This window comes from Camelus dromedarius, chromosome 28 (genome assembly GCF_036321535.1).
Source record: "Camelus dromedarius isolate mCamDro1 chromosome 28, mCamDro1.pat, whole genome shotgun sequence".
Lineage (NCBI taxonomy): Eukaryota > Metazoa > Chordata > Mammalia > Artiodactyla > Camelidae > Camelus > Camelus dromedarius.
In genome coordinates this window covers 17099813-17119362 of record NC_087463.1, presented here as the reverse complement: position 1 = coordinate 17119362, position 19550 = coordinate 17099813, and the positions used below count along the sequence as shown (strand labels likewise).

Genomic DNA, 19550 nt, shown 5'->3' with positions numbered 1-19550 from the left:
TTCTCTGGTGGCGTCATTTTAATTACCTGTGAGAGGAAGAGCCATGGCCCATATCAAACAAGTGAGCTAGCTAGCTGTGGAGTACCTAGATGCTTGCACCTTGCAATGAATACTTACTTACAGGAGGGTAAGCAGAGTCTGGAAAAGCGGGTCAGAGGATCTAAGAAAAGAAATTTGCTTTTAGGAAATGCTACAAACTTGTTGGAGACAAGAGAATTTTTCCAGTGTATTTAGAAGAAAAATCCAGGGTCTGCTGAAATGTACAAAACAGAAACAGCATACTCCCTCTTTACAAAATATGGGGGCATTGGGAATTGTACCCTCCCCCAGAAGGATTCGGTTCTTTAGAAATGAGCAGAGCATTTGCTGTGACAGGCCATCTGAAACAACTCATTCACCATCCACTGGACATTATGGGAATCCTCAGTCTCAAGAGCGGGAAACTTCCACCCTTTTGAGCCAGTGTCAAGACTTTGGAGCAGTCCTACATATCCGTCAGATATGCTGACGCCTCAGCTTATTTGAAGCAATTAACTTGTTTTGCATTTTTGTCTCCTTCAGAAATGTACACGCCTGAGTATGCTAAATGCCTGTGAGCTCCCCGATCCTCCTGCGACTTTGGAAAGACTCAGAGAAGGAAGGAGCGGGAGTGGCGGACTCTGAGAACAAGCTCCTCCTCCTCGGCCTCGGCCTTCCTGCTCACAGCCCACGATGGAGACGCTCTCCCAAGATTCTTTGCTGGAATGTCAGATCTGTTTCAATTACTACAGCCCCCGGCGAAGGCCCAAGTTGCTGGATTGCAAACACACCTGCTGCTCGGTGTGCCTTCAGCAGATGAGGACGAGCCAGAAGGACGTACGGTGCCCCTGGTGCCGGGGCATCACCAAGCTGCCCCCGGGCTTCTCTGTGTCCCAGCTCCCCGACGACCCCGAGGTCCTTGCGGTCATCGCCATCCCGCACGCCTCCGAGCACACCCCAGTCTTCATCAAACTTCCCAGCAATGGGTGCTACATGCTGCCCCTGCCCATCTCCAAGGAGCGCACGCTGCTGCCTGGAGACATGGGCTGCCGCCTGCTGCCCGGGAGCCAGCAGAAGTCCGTCACCGTGGTGACCATCCCGGCCGAGCAGCAGCCTCTGCAGGGCGGGGCTCCGCCCGAGGCGGTGGAGGAGGAGCCAGACAGGCGGGGCGTGGTGAAAAGCTCCACCTGGTCCGGGGTGTGCACTGTGATCTTGGTGGCCTGCGTCCTGGTCTTCCTGCTCGGCATCGTGCTCCACAACATGTCCTGCATTTCTAAGCGCTTCACTGTGATATCCTGTGGCTGAAGAGGGCTGCAGGGAAGTCTCTCGTGGGTGCCAACTAGGGGTTGAGCAGGTGTTGGTGATGGATCGCGTTGAGAAGATGGGGGGCGACGCTGATCATTGGGTGCCGAGGACTGGCTTCTGGGCTGCCACTTGATTAACCGCAGACAGACACGGAAGGCAGAATGTGAGGTCTCAGCAAGACACCAGGCAGGTCGCTCTGATTATTGGCTTTGAAGACGATTGCATGCATCTTCATAATCATGTATTAAATGGACTGTAATTTATGATTTCTAAATCACGTTATGAGATAGACATATTCTACTTAGACATTAAACTGTGGAAGTGCATACAATGTGATCTTCTCTAAATGTGGTAGATTAAAACAAAGATGCTATGTATCCAAGTAGAATTAAACCTGAGAATCCGTGTAAAAATTCAGCCATGACATGCAGTGCTGATTTCTTTCTTTCTTTTTAAAACATGAAACCCCGTCTTCATTCAGTTGCTAAGGCCTTTTATACTTTCTGAATGGCACCCAAATTAAAATAAGTTAAGCGGACAGTTTTTTGAAGAAAATATCTGAACAAATATTTCCAGTGTGTTGTGTTTTGTCATGTATTTAATTTTCCTTCCCTTGTAATTAGAGCTTGATATGTGTTTATTAAACTGAAAGCCCAGCAGGGGAGCGATAAACTGAGTAATAATGAGGAATGTCTAATCCCACAGGAAACCTACATGCCAATTTTTCTCAAGCCATCTCACAAAATAAGAATTTTAAATGTAAATAATGTGTATGTGTGTGTGTGTGTGTGTGTGTGTGTGATTTGATTTACCTCAGGTTTGGAATCTTTTCAGAAGAATCGTGGGAGTGAGACTTTGTAGGGCATGAATGAGTCCGGGGTCTGAAACAGTGACCACCTCAGGGGCACTGGGACCCACCCTGTGAAGTGTCACATACACGTCCCTTCCAAACTTGCTCCTCTTCTATGTGGTCAAGTCCTGTATTCTATAAGGCACAAATGGAGAGTAACAGAAGATTCTGTCTTTTCTCTCAATTTTGATGTATTGTAGAAGCCATGAGTGTTGGTAACCAAGGACCAATCTGGACTGGCATTTTAAGACAGTCCATGCTTACTTTTTTGAAGGAGGTTGTTCCATGAGAGTTAAACCATTGAGAATTCCAGTTTCCTCTTGTTGGTACAAGTGAGACTATCTCTTGTAGTTCAAAACACGTTTTTATTGAGAAAAATGACAAGACAAACTAGCAACTCACATTCCGAATTTAAGTGGACCAGTTCATCATAAATTCTCAAATATTCTTAAATGTGTAATGGCCTAGAGATGCTTACAAAGAAAGATCTGCTGGTTTTAAATGATAAATTTCTGTACCTGAATGTGTGTGTGTTCAGCCATAGCTGTGAGTTTTACACTTGTCTGCTAGCTTTCTTTACGGAATTCATGAAGTAAGTGGTATGTGCCAAGGCCCCCTACTCAAATATATGTTTATGTTTCATTGGATCCGTGAAAATAGGGGAAAGAAAAATAAGCAGAGATGGTTCTAAGAATTAAGGCTAGAAATAGCCCTGTAAGACTGAGATAATTTAATTTACTTATATGCTAACTATTTTACCTTCAAGCAGCACAAAATATGCACATAAAGTGATGCAGTTAATGTGAGATAAAACGACAATATAATGAATAGAATCCCAAGCTAACCCTGATCATTGGCATGAGGATTCGATATAAAAATATGAACTCGGGTTTTTTCAAATCTTTCAAATTCATCATTAGACCTTTAGGAAATGTATTTGAAAGCTCAGACTAGAAATTAGGTTAAAATGCCATTTTATTGTGTAAGCTATTGGGCATTATCCATCAAATAATCTAGGATTTATTTGGTATTAATAATTTAGGTATCATATTAGCTGAATACTATCCTCTATTACGTAACCTAATATACTGTTGGGTTAGTTTCAATTTCTCAAACTCTCCCAGGCTGCCGTGATGCATGTCTGACCTAATTTCTGTTCCTCTTTGAATAAAACACAGAAATGTTACATTAAGAATGCTGCATTTCAAATGGACTCTGCCCTTGCAATATTGTCATGCCATATTCAAATTAGTTTTGTGAATGACATTTACATATGTTTATGTCCAGGATGAAATGACCAGCCCTGGAGTGTAGTGTGTGATAGAATTCTGTGTGTTCTGTAGGTCATATATAGACACTAACATATGTGTGTTTCTTAGTGCAAAGCCGTGGAGTACAAATGTCCACGTACCTTTTACTTAAAAACAATCCCGTGCTAGAGCTGCAATTAGGCAGTGCAAAATTAATCAGCTCTGTGATAGATTCTTGGTGTTACAATTTAAGGTACAATAACAAGCAAAATCAGAATTTTTTTGTGTGAGTCTCACTGATGTAAGAACCGTTGTTCAAGTGGGTTCTGCCTGCAGTTATTCGTTTGTGTACCTGCTTGTCAGGGTGTGCATTCCATGCACACGTGCGTGCATGTGTGTGTGATGTCTCAGCCTGCTGGAAAGAATTTTTATAGACAATGATGTTTAATGTTATTTGGCATCCCATTGTTCTGGCCCCTTTGGCATTTACCCATGACACTAACAACTCATCTACCCCACGTGACACAAGTCCAGTGACACAATCGGCCGGAATTCACAGTTGCACATCAGTGAAAAAATCACAACTGAAAGCACAGAAAGTTAGAGCTGAGAACAACCTCTGGTGGCTTCATTTTGTAGGTGAGTCCACTGGGGCCCACAGAGGTGCGAGGCAGTTTGTCATTCTGTGGCAAAAGGAGGACCATAACTTAGCACTGCGGTTTCCTCTTGCTTCTTCCTAGGCCTGTTGACATCTCTGTCAGGCGATGATCTTTTTCAGGGTGGATGAATACCCTTTACTAACTCAACTATCATTTAAGTTTTTTGTTTTTGTAAATTTATATATTCATCTTAGTTAGCATCTACCTCTCTGGGAAATGAAAGGAGGATTAATTTAGGGATGAATATAGACTGTTAAAGAAAATCATATGATTTGACTTTTTAAAATTGCAAAACATTGGTTTCCCACCCCCCTCCCTTTAGATGTAAAGGACGATGAGTGTTGTGTAAATAGTAAACTACAAGAAGCATGATTTTTCAACTTACTAATGATCTTGACATAAGTAAGAGAATGCTGAATTTGCTAAGTAGAGCCAGCTATGCTATCAAAAGTATTGTCTTTGGAAAATTTTTTCATAATGACCTGGGGCATACATTGTGATGAAAAGGCAAATGGTTCTCAGTTCTAGTCTTTATGATCAGGAAGCTATAAAGTATTTTCTTTAGGAATATAATGAAGTTGACTCTTGCACATGACTTGAGAGGAGTTGGTCCCTTGAAGGTTAAACCATGTGCTGCTGCAGCCCTTGGGATCCTCTAGATTGGCGCTGTTCATTGGAACTTTCTGTGATGGTGGAAATGTTCTGTGACGTATGTTGTCCAATACAGTAGCCATATTGGCTAGTGGGCAATTGAAATGGGATTGGTCTGAGTGAGGAACTGGATTTTGTATTTTATTTAATTTAAAGCTGTTTAAATAAATGTCACACGTGGCTAGTGGCTACTGAACTGGATGGTGTACTTTGCAGGCTTGTGTAATAGGTGTTAATGGAGTTCAGAGTAAGATAAAGAAGACAGTTTGTGGTTTAGTAATATGCAGTTGGCTTAAAAAAATTTTTTTTTTTGTCCTTTCTGTGCTTAAAAAGTATATGATCTCAAGTATGACGGTAAAAATGCATTGATTGCCCTTTGGGGTTATTACTTAGATGCTCTGGGCCAAGGAATGATCAATGAAGCTTAAAGAGTGCTTGATAAAGCCCCTTTCCTGGGATCATTAGCTGCATGTGAATCTATTGTCCAAAAATAGTAGTTAGACAGTAGCTGTAAAATGTTTGACTTGCATGACCTGTACTGTGAAATTGTGTTTAGGGTCTTGTGGCCAAAAAGTAAATGTTACAGAAAAAAAAAGCCTAATGAAATTCCTCTTCACTTCTAGCATCTTACCCAAACTTCATCACTGCGTTAGTAAGGTGTGAAATATAAGAGCAAGCATGTTTTGCAGTGTTCATAGGGAATGTTTCTGTTTGTCCTTGAAGTCTGACAGCTTGTCATTGTATTTGGGGGTAGGCATATGTAGGCATCATTTTTCAGATGCCAGACTAATACATAGGTACTATTTTTAGAGTGAGATTTGACATTGTTTTAGTCTTGCTTGGTTTTTTTATTTTAGTTATCACTGAAAGAATTGAATATTTGAAGCCTTGCACAAAGACACTTTTTTACATTAAAAAAACATTGCCCATGGAATTTAAAGACTTGAAGGTTATTAAAGTTACTAAAATTGCTTTTTTAAGCGAGTAAAGGGAAGCAGAAAATTCAATTCGAGGTGTATTTTCATAGAAAGATCAGACTCTTCTTGATAGTACAGTATTTATTCCAGTCTAGATTTTGATTTGAAAACCTATGCTGTGTCTAAATTGGTTAGTCTGCTTTTCATTGTCTGAAAATAACAAACCAAATGCATTTACTTCAATTTGCAGAATTAGGTTGATTTTTAAAAAAAAACATCTCGTCAATGGGCATGAGTCTTCTTTTTAGCTTGTACTTAAAAATGATATAAAATTTTTTTTTGCCAAATGATAGTTTTTCTTTAGACTTAAGAGGAAATTAAAGGTCCAATGTTTATTGGTAGAGGAGAGATATGCAAATGGTCTGAATTTCTATCTCCTCTTAGAAAAATGCTACCAACTAGTCAGCATTTTGTTTTCACATAAGAACTGTCATCAGTCAGTTGATCTGTCACCCTTGACCTAGAAGGAGAAGCATTCCTTACCATTTCCATCATTCTCAGTAAAATGTTACCCATAAAGAATTTCTTACCAAAACAGAAACTCCAAAGAAGAATGAGACAGTCAAGATAATTCAGTAACTGTTTTGAAAGTGGTAGTCTATTTCAAAATCGATGATGATCAGTTGCTGATTTGTTAAACATGAAACACTTCTTTTAAAAGAGTGGAAATTCAAGCCATTGTTTTTGTTGACACAATTCGCTGTATATAGATATATCTATATCCGTATAGATATAGATATATATGTAGATACACACAATTTAGCTATAATTAGAGTTGAAAAATTAAGTAAAAATGTTAGTCATGTTTTCCAATGTGGGTTATACAACGTTGAATTTAGATGTTAATTTCTTAACAAATGCTACAGGTTGTATCCATTTTGTCAAACCAACCAACTTTGAGAGTGTCTATATAACTTAGCTCTCGAGACTTTTCAAATATGAAGAAGTAGGTTCTACCATATACATTTTGTTGGAAAGCCATTAGTCATTGAAGAACATTAGCAGGTGGGGCATTTAATTTCTGTCTTCCAAATAACTTTTTTTTTGGCTCTGCTCGAGTGGTTGTGGGTAGAGCACCATTATTCTTGAACTCTTCCAATATGGCTCCGATATTTTCTGCACAAGTTTCCTGGCACGATCGGGCCAATGTTTTTCCTTTTTTTTCAGGATTCACTGCCTGGGGAATCCCACTATATATATATATATCTCATTTATGATGTAGTGGTGCTTGAAAACACTCATCTCGTTAGCTGGACTTTATTATTCTGGTCTAAGGTTTTTGATACTATTCATATTATGATCTTTTTAGAGACAATCAGTAATATTTGGGGCAAAGTACTGAGCGGTCTCTTGGAGTCTGCAACAGCATGTATTTTCTTTGTTTTTCTAGGGGGGTGTTCTCTGATAGCTGTCTTGTTATTCTAGACACTGCTCTAAATTCATCACCACCGGATGTAGGGCTAGTAGCCCATGGGAAAATCTGCTGTGATCTCCCTGGGGTGTGTTATTGGATTATTCAAACAAGAGTTTTCCAAAGGGAAGCTCAGATTTTAATTTGACATTTGCTTTTTGAGACTCTAGATGTAGACCATTGGATATGATGGCGGTAGAATAGCACAGGCTATAAGAAGAAGGAAATAGATGAGGCAAATTGCCCTTAAAAGGGAACAAGTTGATGTCTATATCACCTCTATTTAAATAGTAGGAGGACATGATAGCTGGTGTTTTACACTGTGCTTCAGAAAGTTCCTGGTTGGATTTTCCTGGCTGAGAGACAACCCAGCTCTTAGGTAGATCCTGTATGGTAGAGATGGAGACGTGGCCTTGGGTCGATAGCAACAGATAGGCAGATATGCCCAGAGAGTGAGAAAATATTGCATAAAGGGAGGGAAATCCATAATGAGATTATAGCTTCAAAACAAAATATATAGGAGCTGAAGGTCAATCACTACAGAAACCAGCTGAAGACAGAAACATGGGACAACTGGAAATAACTTAGCCAAGCACAATGTGTCTTTCCAATATGGCTCACCAAATTCAGTTCAGGATGTTTAAGCTGAAGACATATAGGGAATGTGCTCAGCTGATGAGAGGGTCCAGGGAGGCCCCACTGGGGTGTCAGCACACTAGAGAATTTCAGAACCTACTCTAGAGTTGGTTGTTGAGTCATTACAGACAAACTCTAAAGATGTCCTCTTAACCATGAAATGCAATGCCTGTGCCTGGGGATGTATCCTGACTTGAGTAGGTTGATACTATTGGGAAGACTTGTTCAAGAATATTTTGGTTCTATCCTGCTTGTGCTCATTTATTATAATTTTTTATTCCACCACTTGTTCCTGTTTGCCTCTTTTGACAGTTGCAGGTGGGGAGGTTGGTTTCAGTTTGCGGCGGTTGCAAACTCCCAACGTAAGCAGCTGCAGCACAGGGTCCCTGCCGTTCTGATGGCTCCACTGGTGGGTTCCCTGGCCCTCTTGATAACTAATACTCCAGTCAAATGGCTAGATTAATGCTGCTCAGAGGCTGTTAACTCAAGTCCTTGACATGTTTCATTTACAATTATGTGGGTTATTTATTTCTGAAGCTTTTCTTTTAAAGGGCCAAATAGCCCTACAGATAAATGAGCTGCCGGGCTGTGTAGTAAATATTGTTCAAACGTTGCCAAATATTGATTTCGTAAGGGGGATATCAAGCTGCTGTTTATAAATCTGAATGTCTTAAAAGCATTCTTGCTTGCTCTCTCTGTTGTAGATGGTGTCTTAGCAAGTCCTGAGTTTTCCAATGAACCCAATTTTAATATATGGTATTTTTGTATGCCAAACTGGTGTCTCGTCCTTTGTATATGTGGTAATGTTGATTTTATGACTACTGTTAAACACATTTGCTATGATTAAAATTCATAAAATGATTTCAAATAGATTCATGCGTTGGCTTTCTTCCCCTCCCTGCCCCCACCAGTGAAGAGAAAAAAACTGGCTGGAATTTTCATCACCAGAGACTCTTAAGAATTTTAATAGACTTGGGTAATAAAGCAACAAGGAACTTCTGAGCCAAGGATTTTTAGTGGAGGTGACCTTCAAGTGGCTCCTCTAAGAAGCCAAAGAACGCATTTGTAATGAGTAAGCCCAAGCATGCTTTTGCAGTTTGGGTTTTTGTGGCTTCTGGTGGTCCTACCGTTATCCTCCCCCATTTAGAAATGATGCTGTGGGTGTCAAGCCCCAGGTGAACTATCTCTACGCACCTTGTGCAGAATGATTTCATGCAGGTCCCTGTGTAAGTGAGAAGTTCCACGACCTGGCCTCTTGGCTCTGTGTCTGGAAAGGTATCCTTCAACACACATTTTCATTAGTGGCACAGAGGGCATTTGGGGAGCCTTTTTTGATAAAAACATCCCATCTTTCAATGACTCTGAATCACATCAACAAATTTCAATTCAGCTGAGCAAGTGGCCTAATCCTAATTAAGGGGTTATCAATGATCAGATACGCATGGATACCAGTGTTAGCGTGCCCTGGCTCTCCCTGGGAAATTAAAAAACAACCCCTGTGGTTGTAAACCTGAGAGGTTACTGTGATTCAGTATGCATTTCTTGTACAGGAAAAGCAAGCTTTTTATTAGGGGGTCCAGATTTTTGGAAGTATGAAATGTATTTAGCATGTTTTAGGATTTCTGGTGTGTATTTCCCTGCTCTCAAAGAGAGAGAGAGAGAGAGAGAGAGAGAGTGTGTGTGTGTGTGTGTGTGTGTGTGTGTGTGTGTGTGTGTGTGTGTGTGTGTGTGTTAGGGAGCCAGGTGGGAATTCTCTTATTAGAGCTGCTTGCTCTTGCTCAAGCTTTTCTATCAGCTAGAGAGAGATTTGACTCAAAGAAGGTGTGTTTGTTTGTGTGTTTGTTTGTTTTTAAATGGTCTCTCCTCCAGGAGGCCAGCCAGGGCAAAGGAGAAGGGATCCTGGGAGAGCCTTCCATGGGCATCTTGCCTGGGGTAACACACATTGGCAACCTCCTCAGATGACACTCTGTTTGGATGGCCAGTTGTCTGCCAGTGAGTGTTGGGCTAGAAGGAGAGGGTGAGCCTGTGTCACAGCTAAGATCTTCGCCATTCCGGCCCCGCCCTGCAAAGGAGGACTGAGTGTGAGCAGTTGAAGGTCCCAGGGCGATAGTGGGGGGTGCGGAGGGAGTAAGTGGAGCCAGGCCTGGTGTCCACTGCGTGCCACCCTCACCCGCAGTCCTTACACACATATGCCCTCCGAGTACGCAGATGAATTTCCTGAAATGAAACCTGTCTATCTGCCAATGCGTTGTTTTTCTTAATGCTTTTGTTTCCAGCGGTCATTCTTGGAAGAGGAACCGGCGTCCAGTGTCCACAACACAGCACTGGGCCTGGGCAGACAGCAGTCGGGGGGAGGAGGAACGGATCCTAGAATTAGCCTGACCCTCTGCTTTTCTTTTTATAGGCTTGAAAACTTTTGCACAATTTTACTTGACCCAGAAAACGATACTGTTGTAATTGGATTCAGTCCCTCTCATTCCCCAAACCTGCTGCTGCCTACATTTCCCCATCTCTCTTCTCATGATTATACTTGATATATGATAGTCTTTACTATTATTATTTGCAAGAGTAAGTAGATATTTAGATGTGTGTGTGTGTGTACACATACATGTGAATATTTCATAGATTCTTAGTATAGATTTTTTTTAAGGTTGAAAGAATGAGAAAGATCAGAGTAAAGTATTCAGATTTGGCTACAAAGATAAAATCATGAAAGAAATTAGGGAGAAGGAGGCTCCCCTTCAACCCCTCATTCCTTCACTCAGAGTTCCTGCTGACTGATCGCCATGCACCAGGGCTGCTGAGACAAACACGATGGAAACAGGCCCTGTCCTTGTAGGGAAGATGGGCATTAATAAATAAACAATGCTCACATCCAGTGCACGTGCTATCTGAATGCATGTAACAGGGACGTGGGTGGGCTGACCTGGAGGTGCGGGGTAGGGGATGTAGTGAGAAAAGGTTTTCTGGAGGAAGTGTTTTCTAGGCTAAGATCTGACAGATATATTGGGGTCAGTGAGGACCATTTGGGGAAACACTTTCAAGAAGGGACAATAAGAGACAAAGGAGGTATGAGGATGGAGACAGAGCTGGCTTTTCTTGTCCGGCCCCCTGCCATCCCACCACGGTTGTTGATATTTCCATGTGACTCCCCAGGCCCCAAGAATGTCCACAAAGGAGCATCTGACAGAAGCACAGCTATGGGTCTGTTTCCCTGGTAGGTGTTTTCATCAGCTGGCACCGTGTGCCGAGCAGGCTCCACGGTCACCTCCTTGTGCTCACATAGCACGCGCTCATGTTCCCCTGCCCATGCCATGAGCAGAGGAAGAGGCCCTGGGATCCTGTGTCTCCAAACATGGGCTATTTGTTTCTGAATCAAATGGATTCAGAGTCTGATGTTGCTGACAACCTCTGTCTAAGGTTAGGGTTGAGAAAAGCATTTCTCCAGCTATATTTTGAGAGATTAATAGGTGGTTATATGAAAAATGTTTTGTGATTGAATAAACTGAGAAAATGCTGAATTAAACAGGTCTTTTTTTTTTTAAATTGTAGAACTTTTCAGAGCATTTAGCCTGTGTGTTAGTTCTCTAGAGAAACAGAATCTGTGTGTGTGTGTATTCTCTTTTTTTCTCTCTTTCTCTTTCTTTCTCTTTCAGTTTATATATACAACTATGCATGTCCCTTTCCCCAACTTATCTGAGTAAAGAATTCATTATTTGCCGAGCATCTATTAACATCTGGTAGAACACCATCTGGGGAATATTGACCTTGAAAATGATTCACAATTTTGACTTACCCCACATTAATCAAAATCTGCCCCCCCCAAATTCATTACGTGTTTATTACTCTGTAATAAGATTAAACCATTAGCTCATATGTTTGCTTTTTAATTTTAAAATTATCATGCAAATGGAAAATGATCCAATACTGTGTTAGACTAACCTTGATGGTATGTTATAAATACTTTGTGTGCTGAAATTCCATGTACTGCGCACATACTACCAATGAAATGTTCTCACATTAGCAAATCATGGGGGGGGGGGGGATATGTGCACATTTGCTTTGGTAATAAGGGTCTGGATGATTCATACTTGAACACAGTGCATAGATACCAGAGATGCTTTGGAAAGTATAGCCTAAAAATTCATAAATATTCATTACTACATACTGTGGGGCTAAATACAACCCACAACAAACTAAATTGATAATCATGAGCAAAACCAACAATAATTTGCTACTAAGAAGCAAGAAGAGCAACAATGAAAAAACATGATCATTCAAGGCAGTGCTGATGGTGAATACATCTCCTCCCCGCAAACTGTAGGTGTGCAATTATTTGCATATGCACACGTGCAGCAGGAGCTACACATGTTAATAAAATACTGAATTGGGGCCATGCATAAACTCACTAAACTCTAAAACACTAATTTTAGCTTAAAAATACCAAACTTGGCAAAACATATGTAGGCAGTCATTAATGAGTAGATCTCATTCAGGCATTTAAGAAAAAGTTTTGGGGTTGGGGGGGCAACCCATTTGGAAGAACTACTGGCACCCCAGTGGGCAGAGGGCCACACTTTGAGAACAACTCTGTAGGGAATTAGGCAAACAAAGGAATTTACAAGCATATGCAAAACACAGAAATTAAAAATAAATTATTTTTCCATTTCATACAACATCATTTTAATAGAAACATAAATTTTATGCAACAAAATCAATAGTTGTAGTATAGTAGTCCCCCTCCTTCTCAGCGGGGGATGCATTCCAAGACCCTCAGTGGATGCCTGAAACCACGGATAGTAACAAAACCTATATACCCTGCGTTCTTTCCTATACATATATACCTGTGATAAAGTTTAATTTATAAATTAGGTGCTGTAAGAGATTAACAACAACTAATAATAAAATAGAATAATAACAATATACTGTAATAAAAGTTACGTGAATGTGGTCTCTCTCTCTTAAACTATCTTATCGTACCAAGTTAATGTCTTTTCCCTCTTGACTAAGCACTTACCCAGCACTGTGGCTGTAACTTTTGTAGTTTGAGGTGTGGTAGCAAAATTAACACAGATTTCTTTTTTCTCCACAATTTCACGGGTAGAAGATTTATTCTTACCACTGATCTTAGCAAGCTGAGGATATGATTTTTTTTCTTTCCTTGAAGTTGAGAACTTTCATCTTTTCAATTAATAGAAGCACTTTACGGCTTCTCTTTGGTATATCTGAATTGTCAGCATCACTGTTCGTGCACTTGGGGGCCATTATTAAGTAAAATAAGGTTTACTTGAACACAAGCACTGTGATACCATGACAGTTGATCTGATAACTGAAACGGCTCCTAAGTGACTAACGGGCGAGATACACTGGACAAGGGGATGATGACTCTCGTTGTGGTACCACTGACAGAGGAGATCCTGATGATACTACCTGGGATCTATCAATCCCAGGTAGGCTGGGATTGCTCCATGATTTGCACTCGCCATTGCATCCAGAGCCTAGTGGAATGATCAAAGCCCCATAAGGACTGGCTGAATGAAAGAGTCTGTGCGTCACCCTGTCTGCCGAGATTACTCAGCCACGTTAGGCTCTGACACTTTTCAAATGCCCGAGGAGGTTGGGCCCTCTCCTTTGCAGATCTCATCACTTTCTGCACTTAGATTCTTGCTATTGCTGTGGGGAATCGTTTGCTTTCCCTTTCCTGCCCATCAAACCCATTTTAATGAGTTGTTCTTGCTCAGCTGTCTTCCTGCAATAAAGTCATTTCATCTTCCTCAAAATGTTCCTGTTCAGGGCTGACTGGCTTGGAAACTTCGCTTGTTAATCAGAATTCACTGATGGCAGGTCCACACCCGCCCTCTCACTTTGACCACCTACTGATGTCGTGCACTCCTCATAGTCCATTTATTTGACTACATGACCATGCTCTACTCTGTTGTATTGAATTGTAGTATGTGGTGTGTGTTAAGGGGGCGGGGGTGGCAGGACCTGGATCAGGGGGAGGCAAGTGAGGTATCTACAGTGGAACATTTAAGGAGATGCTAATTCTCTGAGAACCTCCCGCTCCTCAGCTCTTGGGAGAGGAAGGAAGGATGTGTGTGTGTCTTGACCGTGACTGCACTGAGGGTAAGCTCCACGGGTTTCGCCCGCAGTTGCCGAGGCAGTGTTCTTGCCGCAGTCCGCGCTCACTGCAGATGCAGAAGGAGAAAATAGTCCTCCGAGGGTGCCAAGATGGCGGAGCAGAAGGATGCTGTTAGCGCACCCTCTCCCAGGAATACACCAAGAGAGACATCCATGGACCCACCCATTCACTCAGAACACCTGCTGGACTTTGACAGAACATCGCCTTCTTCAAAAAACAAAATTCCCCACAAAATCTGGTAGGAAAAAAAATGAAAAAGGAAATTAGTGCGGGACCTGTCCCACGGGGAGGAAGCGGCGAAGGAGAAATAGCTCTTATGCTGGGACGCCACCTCTCCAGTGGAGAGCTCCACGGGGTCGCAGCGGGGACCTCCGATGTCGGATCTGTGCACGGCAGCCCTTGGCTGACAGGACTAAGTGAAACGGGCACAAAGGGTCCTTGCGACCCCCAGCCTTAGACGCGAGCCGGTGGGCGCGGGCTGGGACTGGCTGCCCGAGCCGGGAGGGGGACTGAGGCCGACCGTGCAGAGGCAGGCTCAGGGGGCTGGAGTGTGCTGTGCACCGTGGCTGGGAGGGTATTCAGAACAGAATAGTCCGAGTCCTCCATAAAAAAGCAACACTGCTTGTGTGCATTGAGGGAAAAGGTGTAATGCGGCTGGGCCAAAGCCTTTGTCTCCGCAGGCCCGTGGCACCATTGCTGGCGAGCTCTCGCGAGAAGAGAGGCGAGGTTTAGCCACGGCCACCGCATTGACTGGTGCGCGGCTCCCAGGCGGAGGTGGGGTTGAAATCTGAATCTGTACCCAGGGCTCTGCAGATTCATAGACTGGACTGAGATTTGTTTACAGCCCCAGGCAGAGGGGACCAATTTACTCTGCAGTGTCTTTGTGGACCCACGCCTCTAAGACAAGGGCAAGGAGCGGAGTTCTGGCACACAGCGGGGCCAAGGGCTGGTGCCGCTGTTTCCTGTGAGCCCACTTACTATGCACAGACGCGGCGCTGGGGATGGCGCAGACCTGGTAGTGCACCGCGGGTCCAAATGTGTGACTGCATGATCACTACAGTGGACCCAGATGTTGGCAGATCTGCACTGCTAGCTCTGAGGGCTCAGAACCTGGGGGACACCAGAGCTGAGTACTGACATTCCCGCAGCTAAAGTGGGGACAAAGGCAGCATCAACAAAGAGTTTTTGAAGTTCTCTAACCCCACCTACTACCCACTGCAGCTCAGAAGCGGGTCTGGAAGCCTCCATTCCAACAAAAAGGGGAACAGACCCAGCCCCAATCAGGGCTGTGACAGCTGCAGAACAAACAGGAGGCCCCGCTCAACAACCAGGGCAGGCTCTGATCACAACACCAGCCACACCCCCAATCAAAGGGATAACAGCCAACACACACGGAAGAAAGATGTGGCAACCATCCATATAAAAATAGACCTCACTACATCCATAACAGTGGTCCCAGAAGAAAAGGAAAGAGAAAAGGGAATTAAAAACGTATTTGAAGAAATCATGACTGAAAACTTCCCAAATTTACAGAAGGAATCAGATATCCAAATATAGAAAGCACAGAGGGTCGCAAACAAGAAAAACCCAAATAGACCTACACCAAGACATCTTATAATCAAGATGGCCAAAATTAAAAATAAATGATTCTAAAGGCAGCAAGAGAAAAACAGTTAGATACAAGGGAACCCCCCATAAGGCTTCCAGCTGATTTCTCAACAGAGTTATAGTCATTTTACAATGTTGTGTCAATTTCCAGTGTAGTGCACAATTTTTCAGTTATAAATGAACATACATATATTCATTGTCACATTTTTTTTGCTGTGAGCTACCACAAGATCTTGTATATATTTCCCTGTGCTATACAGTATAATCTTGTTTATCTATTCTACAAATTTCGAACTCCCAGTGTGTCCCTTCCCACCCCCACCCCCTTGGCAACCACAAATTTGTATTCTATGTCTGTGAGTCATTTTCTGTTTTGTATTTATGTTCTTTTTTTTTTTTTTTTTTTTTTTTTTTTTAGATTCCACATATGAGCCATCTCATGTGGTATTTTTCTTTCTCTTTCTGGCTTACTTCACTTAGAATGACATTCTCCAGGGACATCCATGTTGCTGCTAATGGTGTTATGTTGTTGGTTTTTATGGCCGAATAGTATTCCATTGTATAAATATACCACATCTTCTTTATCAGGTCATCTGTTCATGGACATTTAGGCTGTTTCCATGTCTTGGCTGTTGTAAATAGTGCTGCTATAAACACTGGGGTGCAGGTGTCTTTTTGAAGTAGGGTTCCTTCTGGATCTATGCCCAGGAGCAGGATTACTGGGTCATATGATAAGTCTATACCTAGTCTTTTGAGGAATCTCATACTGTTTTCCACAGTGGCTGTACCAAACTGCATTCCCACCAGCAGTGTAGGAGGGTTCTCTTTTCTCCACAGCCTCTCCAGCATTTGTCATTTGTGGACTTTTGAATGATGGCCATTCTGACTGGTGTGAGGTGATACCTCATTGTAGTTTTGATTTGCATTTCTCTGATAATTAGTGTTATTGAGCATTTTTTCATTTGCCTATTGATCATTTGTATTTCTTCCTTGGAGAATTGCTTGTTTAGGTCTTCTGCCCATTTTTGGATTGGGTTGTTTGTTTTTTTCTTATTAAGCCACATGAGCTGCTTATATATTCTGGAGATCAAGCCTTTGTCGGTTTCATTGTTTGCAAAAATTTTCTCCCATTCCGTAGGTTGTCGTTTTGCTTATGGTTTCCTTTGCTGTGCAGACGCTTGTAAGTTTAATTAGGTCCCATTTGTTTATTCTTGCCTTTATTTCTATTGCTTGGGTAGACTGTCCTAGGAGAACATTTTTGAGATGTATGTCAGATAATGTTTTGCCTATATTTTCTTCTAGGAGGTTTATTGTTATCTTGTCTTACGTTTAAGTCTTTGATCCACTTTAAGTTTTTTTTGTGTGTATGGTGTAAGGGAGTGTTCTAGCTTTACTGATTTACATGCTGCTGTCCAGTTTTCCCAACACCATTTGCTGAAGAGACTGTTTTTATTCTATTGCATGTTCTTGCCTCCTTTGTCGAAGATTAGTTAACCAAAACAATATCTTGTAATAACTTTTAATGAAAAAGATATAAAAATGAATATATGTATATATATGCATAACTGGGACATTATGCTGTACACCAGAAATTGACCTTTGTAACTGGCTATATGTCAATAAAAAAGAAAGAAAGAAAGAAAATAACCCCAATTATAAGGTGGTACTTTATCTTCCCAGCTGGACAATCTAAAAAAGAAAACTGCAATTTAGGCTGACTTGACTACATAAACTTTTATAGGCATAGATGTCAAATGTTTACTTTAAATATAATTTACCTTAATTGTACAATACATTTTAAATCTTACGTGATTTTTCTCTTTTTGCCTCTTAAAAGATGAGTTCTACCAGGTGACTTCTATAAGAATCTAAGACTAACAGTTTCCTCCTATGATAATGGGGATGATAATAATAGTACATGATTGATAGGGTTGTCATGAGGATTAAAGAAGTTAATGCAAATAATGGACTTAGTGCCTGGTAGGTTCTGGGGGTCTCAACCAACGATGATAACATGTATATGTGTGCATGTGTTCCAGCTCATGTGTCTGACCCAAGTAGAAACTCGTCATTCAAAGTGCATTAGGAAAGACAATAAGGATGTGAAAATTTGGGCTACTTCCTCCTTTAAGAGGGGTAACTTTCTGAGATAAAACAACCTTATCTCCTCTTTGGGCATGTACAGTAATTGTCAAGTAACTGTCACTGTCACTTTTTAAAAGACCTGCATTCAAATCTCAGTGGAGGGGCTCTAGCAATATAAGGTGAATTGAGGTTATGGAAAAAGGCAGTGAGGAGACAAAGCTTCAAAAATAACAATGACTAACTCTGTGCAAATATGACTCCCTTTATTTCTTGAATTTTTTCTTGCTTTTCTAGTGAGTTTTCCCCCTCCTCTTCTTGCTTTTTCTGAAACAAAAAGCCTGTCTCTTATTTCATTACAGTTTCCACTTTACTCTTCAAGACTGGATGACTTTAGGTGCATCTAATTCAACTGGATTTATTTGAGGAGCTCAAGCACTAATTTATTTATTCCATTTATTTTTGCAGCACGCCCATTACCTAGGGATTCTGAGCACATATAAATGATCTGCTTGGGACTGGCAAACAAGAACTGGTGATGGATGGATAGTGAGCAAACAGTCTAAAAGCATTCGTCAAAAAGACTCTTCCCTTCCAGAAATGCTTGGTTAAGCAGGTTAGTCTTGCAGTTTTCTTGGATCCTGACATTTTAGGTTCATGCTGCTTGCCTTTTTATTTTGACATACACAACAAGAGGAGAAGTCTCTGGGTGAGGGTGGAACAATCAGAGAGGAGTCCCATGCAGGGCAAGGGTGGGGACCAAGAGGTGAGGGGTGCCCCATCCATTCTGCAAAGGCTGGGCTCTGTCCCCTGGAGGTCTATTTGCTTTATGATTCAGACATGGAAAGGCTCTGGGGTGGATGAATATGTGTGCCCTTGAGAAGTCTCGAGTAGTTTCAACCTGTGTTCAAGGAGGAAAAAAAGAGAGATGCCAGTCCCTGCTAAGTAGGGATGGGAGCAAACCAGAGAGGAACCCAAATTGAAGATCTACTGAAGGTTCCCACTCAGGAGAAAAGTACTGACATCAAAACGATCAAAGAGGAACCAGAATGCCGTCTTCGTTCCTCCTTTCAAGTCCTTCCCTGACAGAGGAGGCTGTTAGGACAGCACACCGTCCCTGTCACTTGCTGTTGGCCTTTGAGCAGGTCACGTCATCTCTCTGGGCTTGTTTTCTTATCTGAAAAATGGGGAAGTTACAGTATAGGTTTTCAAAGAATGTTCCTTCAGAGCCCTGGGGGCCACCAGGGGAGGACCAGGGGAAGACTGGCCGCGCCAGCCAGTAGGCTTATATTTTATCAGGTGGAAGAAGTTCTGCTAGAAGAAATGAACTTGGAAATCACTCTTCTTGGTGATTTCTAAGGTGTTTTCCAGTCATTTGCTACTTTTTCTCCAGCTAGTCTTTTCTTACTAATTCAACTGACTGTGGTTTGGGTCTGAACTCGAGGTTTTGGCAGTCTTTCCCATGAGGGTTCAGGAAATAGATCACCAACATAACCTTCTTGAAGGCTGTTTCCCTGCCAGATTGTGGCAGGTGTGCCTAGAGGCCATTTGTCATTTTCACGGATTTTGATGGGATAAAGTGGCTGACTTTAGAAAAGCAGCATCAGAACAATGTGGCTTTGAATGGGGCTCTCAACCCAAAGTGCTCTCTAAATGGAAAATATTATTACAGCAGGACTAATCCCTTTTTACAGAAATAAAACACAGACCCAGTCGTATAAATACATGGGCAGAATCAGCCAGATTTGACTCTAAATGGAAAATAGTTTTTGACAAGTAGGTCTGGGAGCCACAAATAAATGAACTAAGCAAGAGGTGGAAGATGTGACTTTGCCTTTTGAAGGGACTTGTGTTTGGGATGCAGGTGAGTGGAGACACCGAACACAATGAGTGTGTATAAGTGGGCTGAGTAACAGCTCACCTCCCAGCTCTGCAGATGGCAGAGGAGCCTGAAAGCAAAA

General features: G+C 42.0%; 1 protein-coding gene across 5 annotated transcripts in view; it reads left to right on the top strand.

Moving 5' to 3' along the window:
* Positions 1–8625, top strand: part of RNF152 (ring finger protein 152) — a 72661-nt gene extending 64036 nt beyond the window's left edge. For all 5 annotated transcript variants that reach the window (XM_031441807.2, XM_031441805.2, XM_010979986.3 and 2 more), the window contains one exon: positions 562–8625. In XM_031441807.2, coding sequence (XP_031297667.1) covers positions 712–1323 — 612 coding nt within the window. In that variant the 5' untranslated portion in view covers positions 562–711 and the 3' untranslated portion in view covers positions 1324–8625. The remainder of the gene's footprint in view (positions 1–561) is intronic.
* The last annotated feature ends 10925 nt before the right edge of the window (positions 8626–19550 follow it).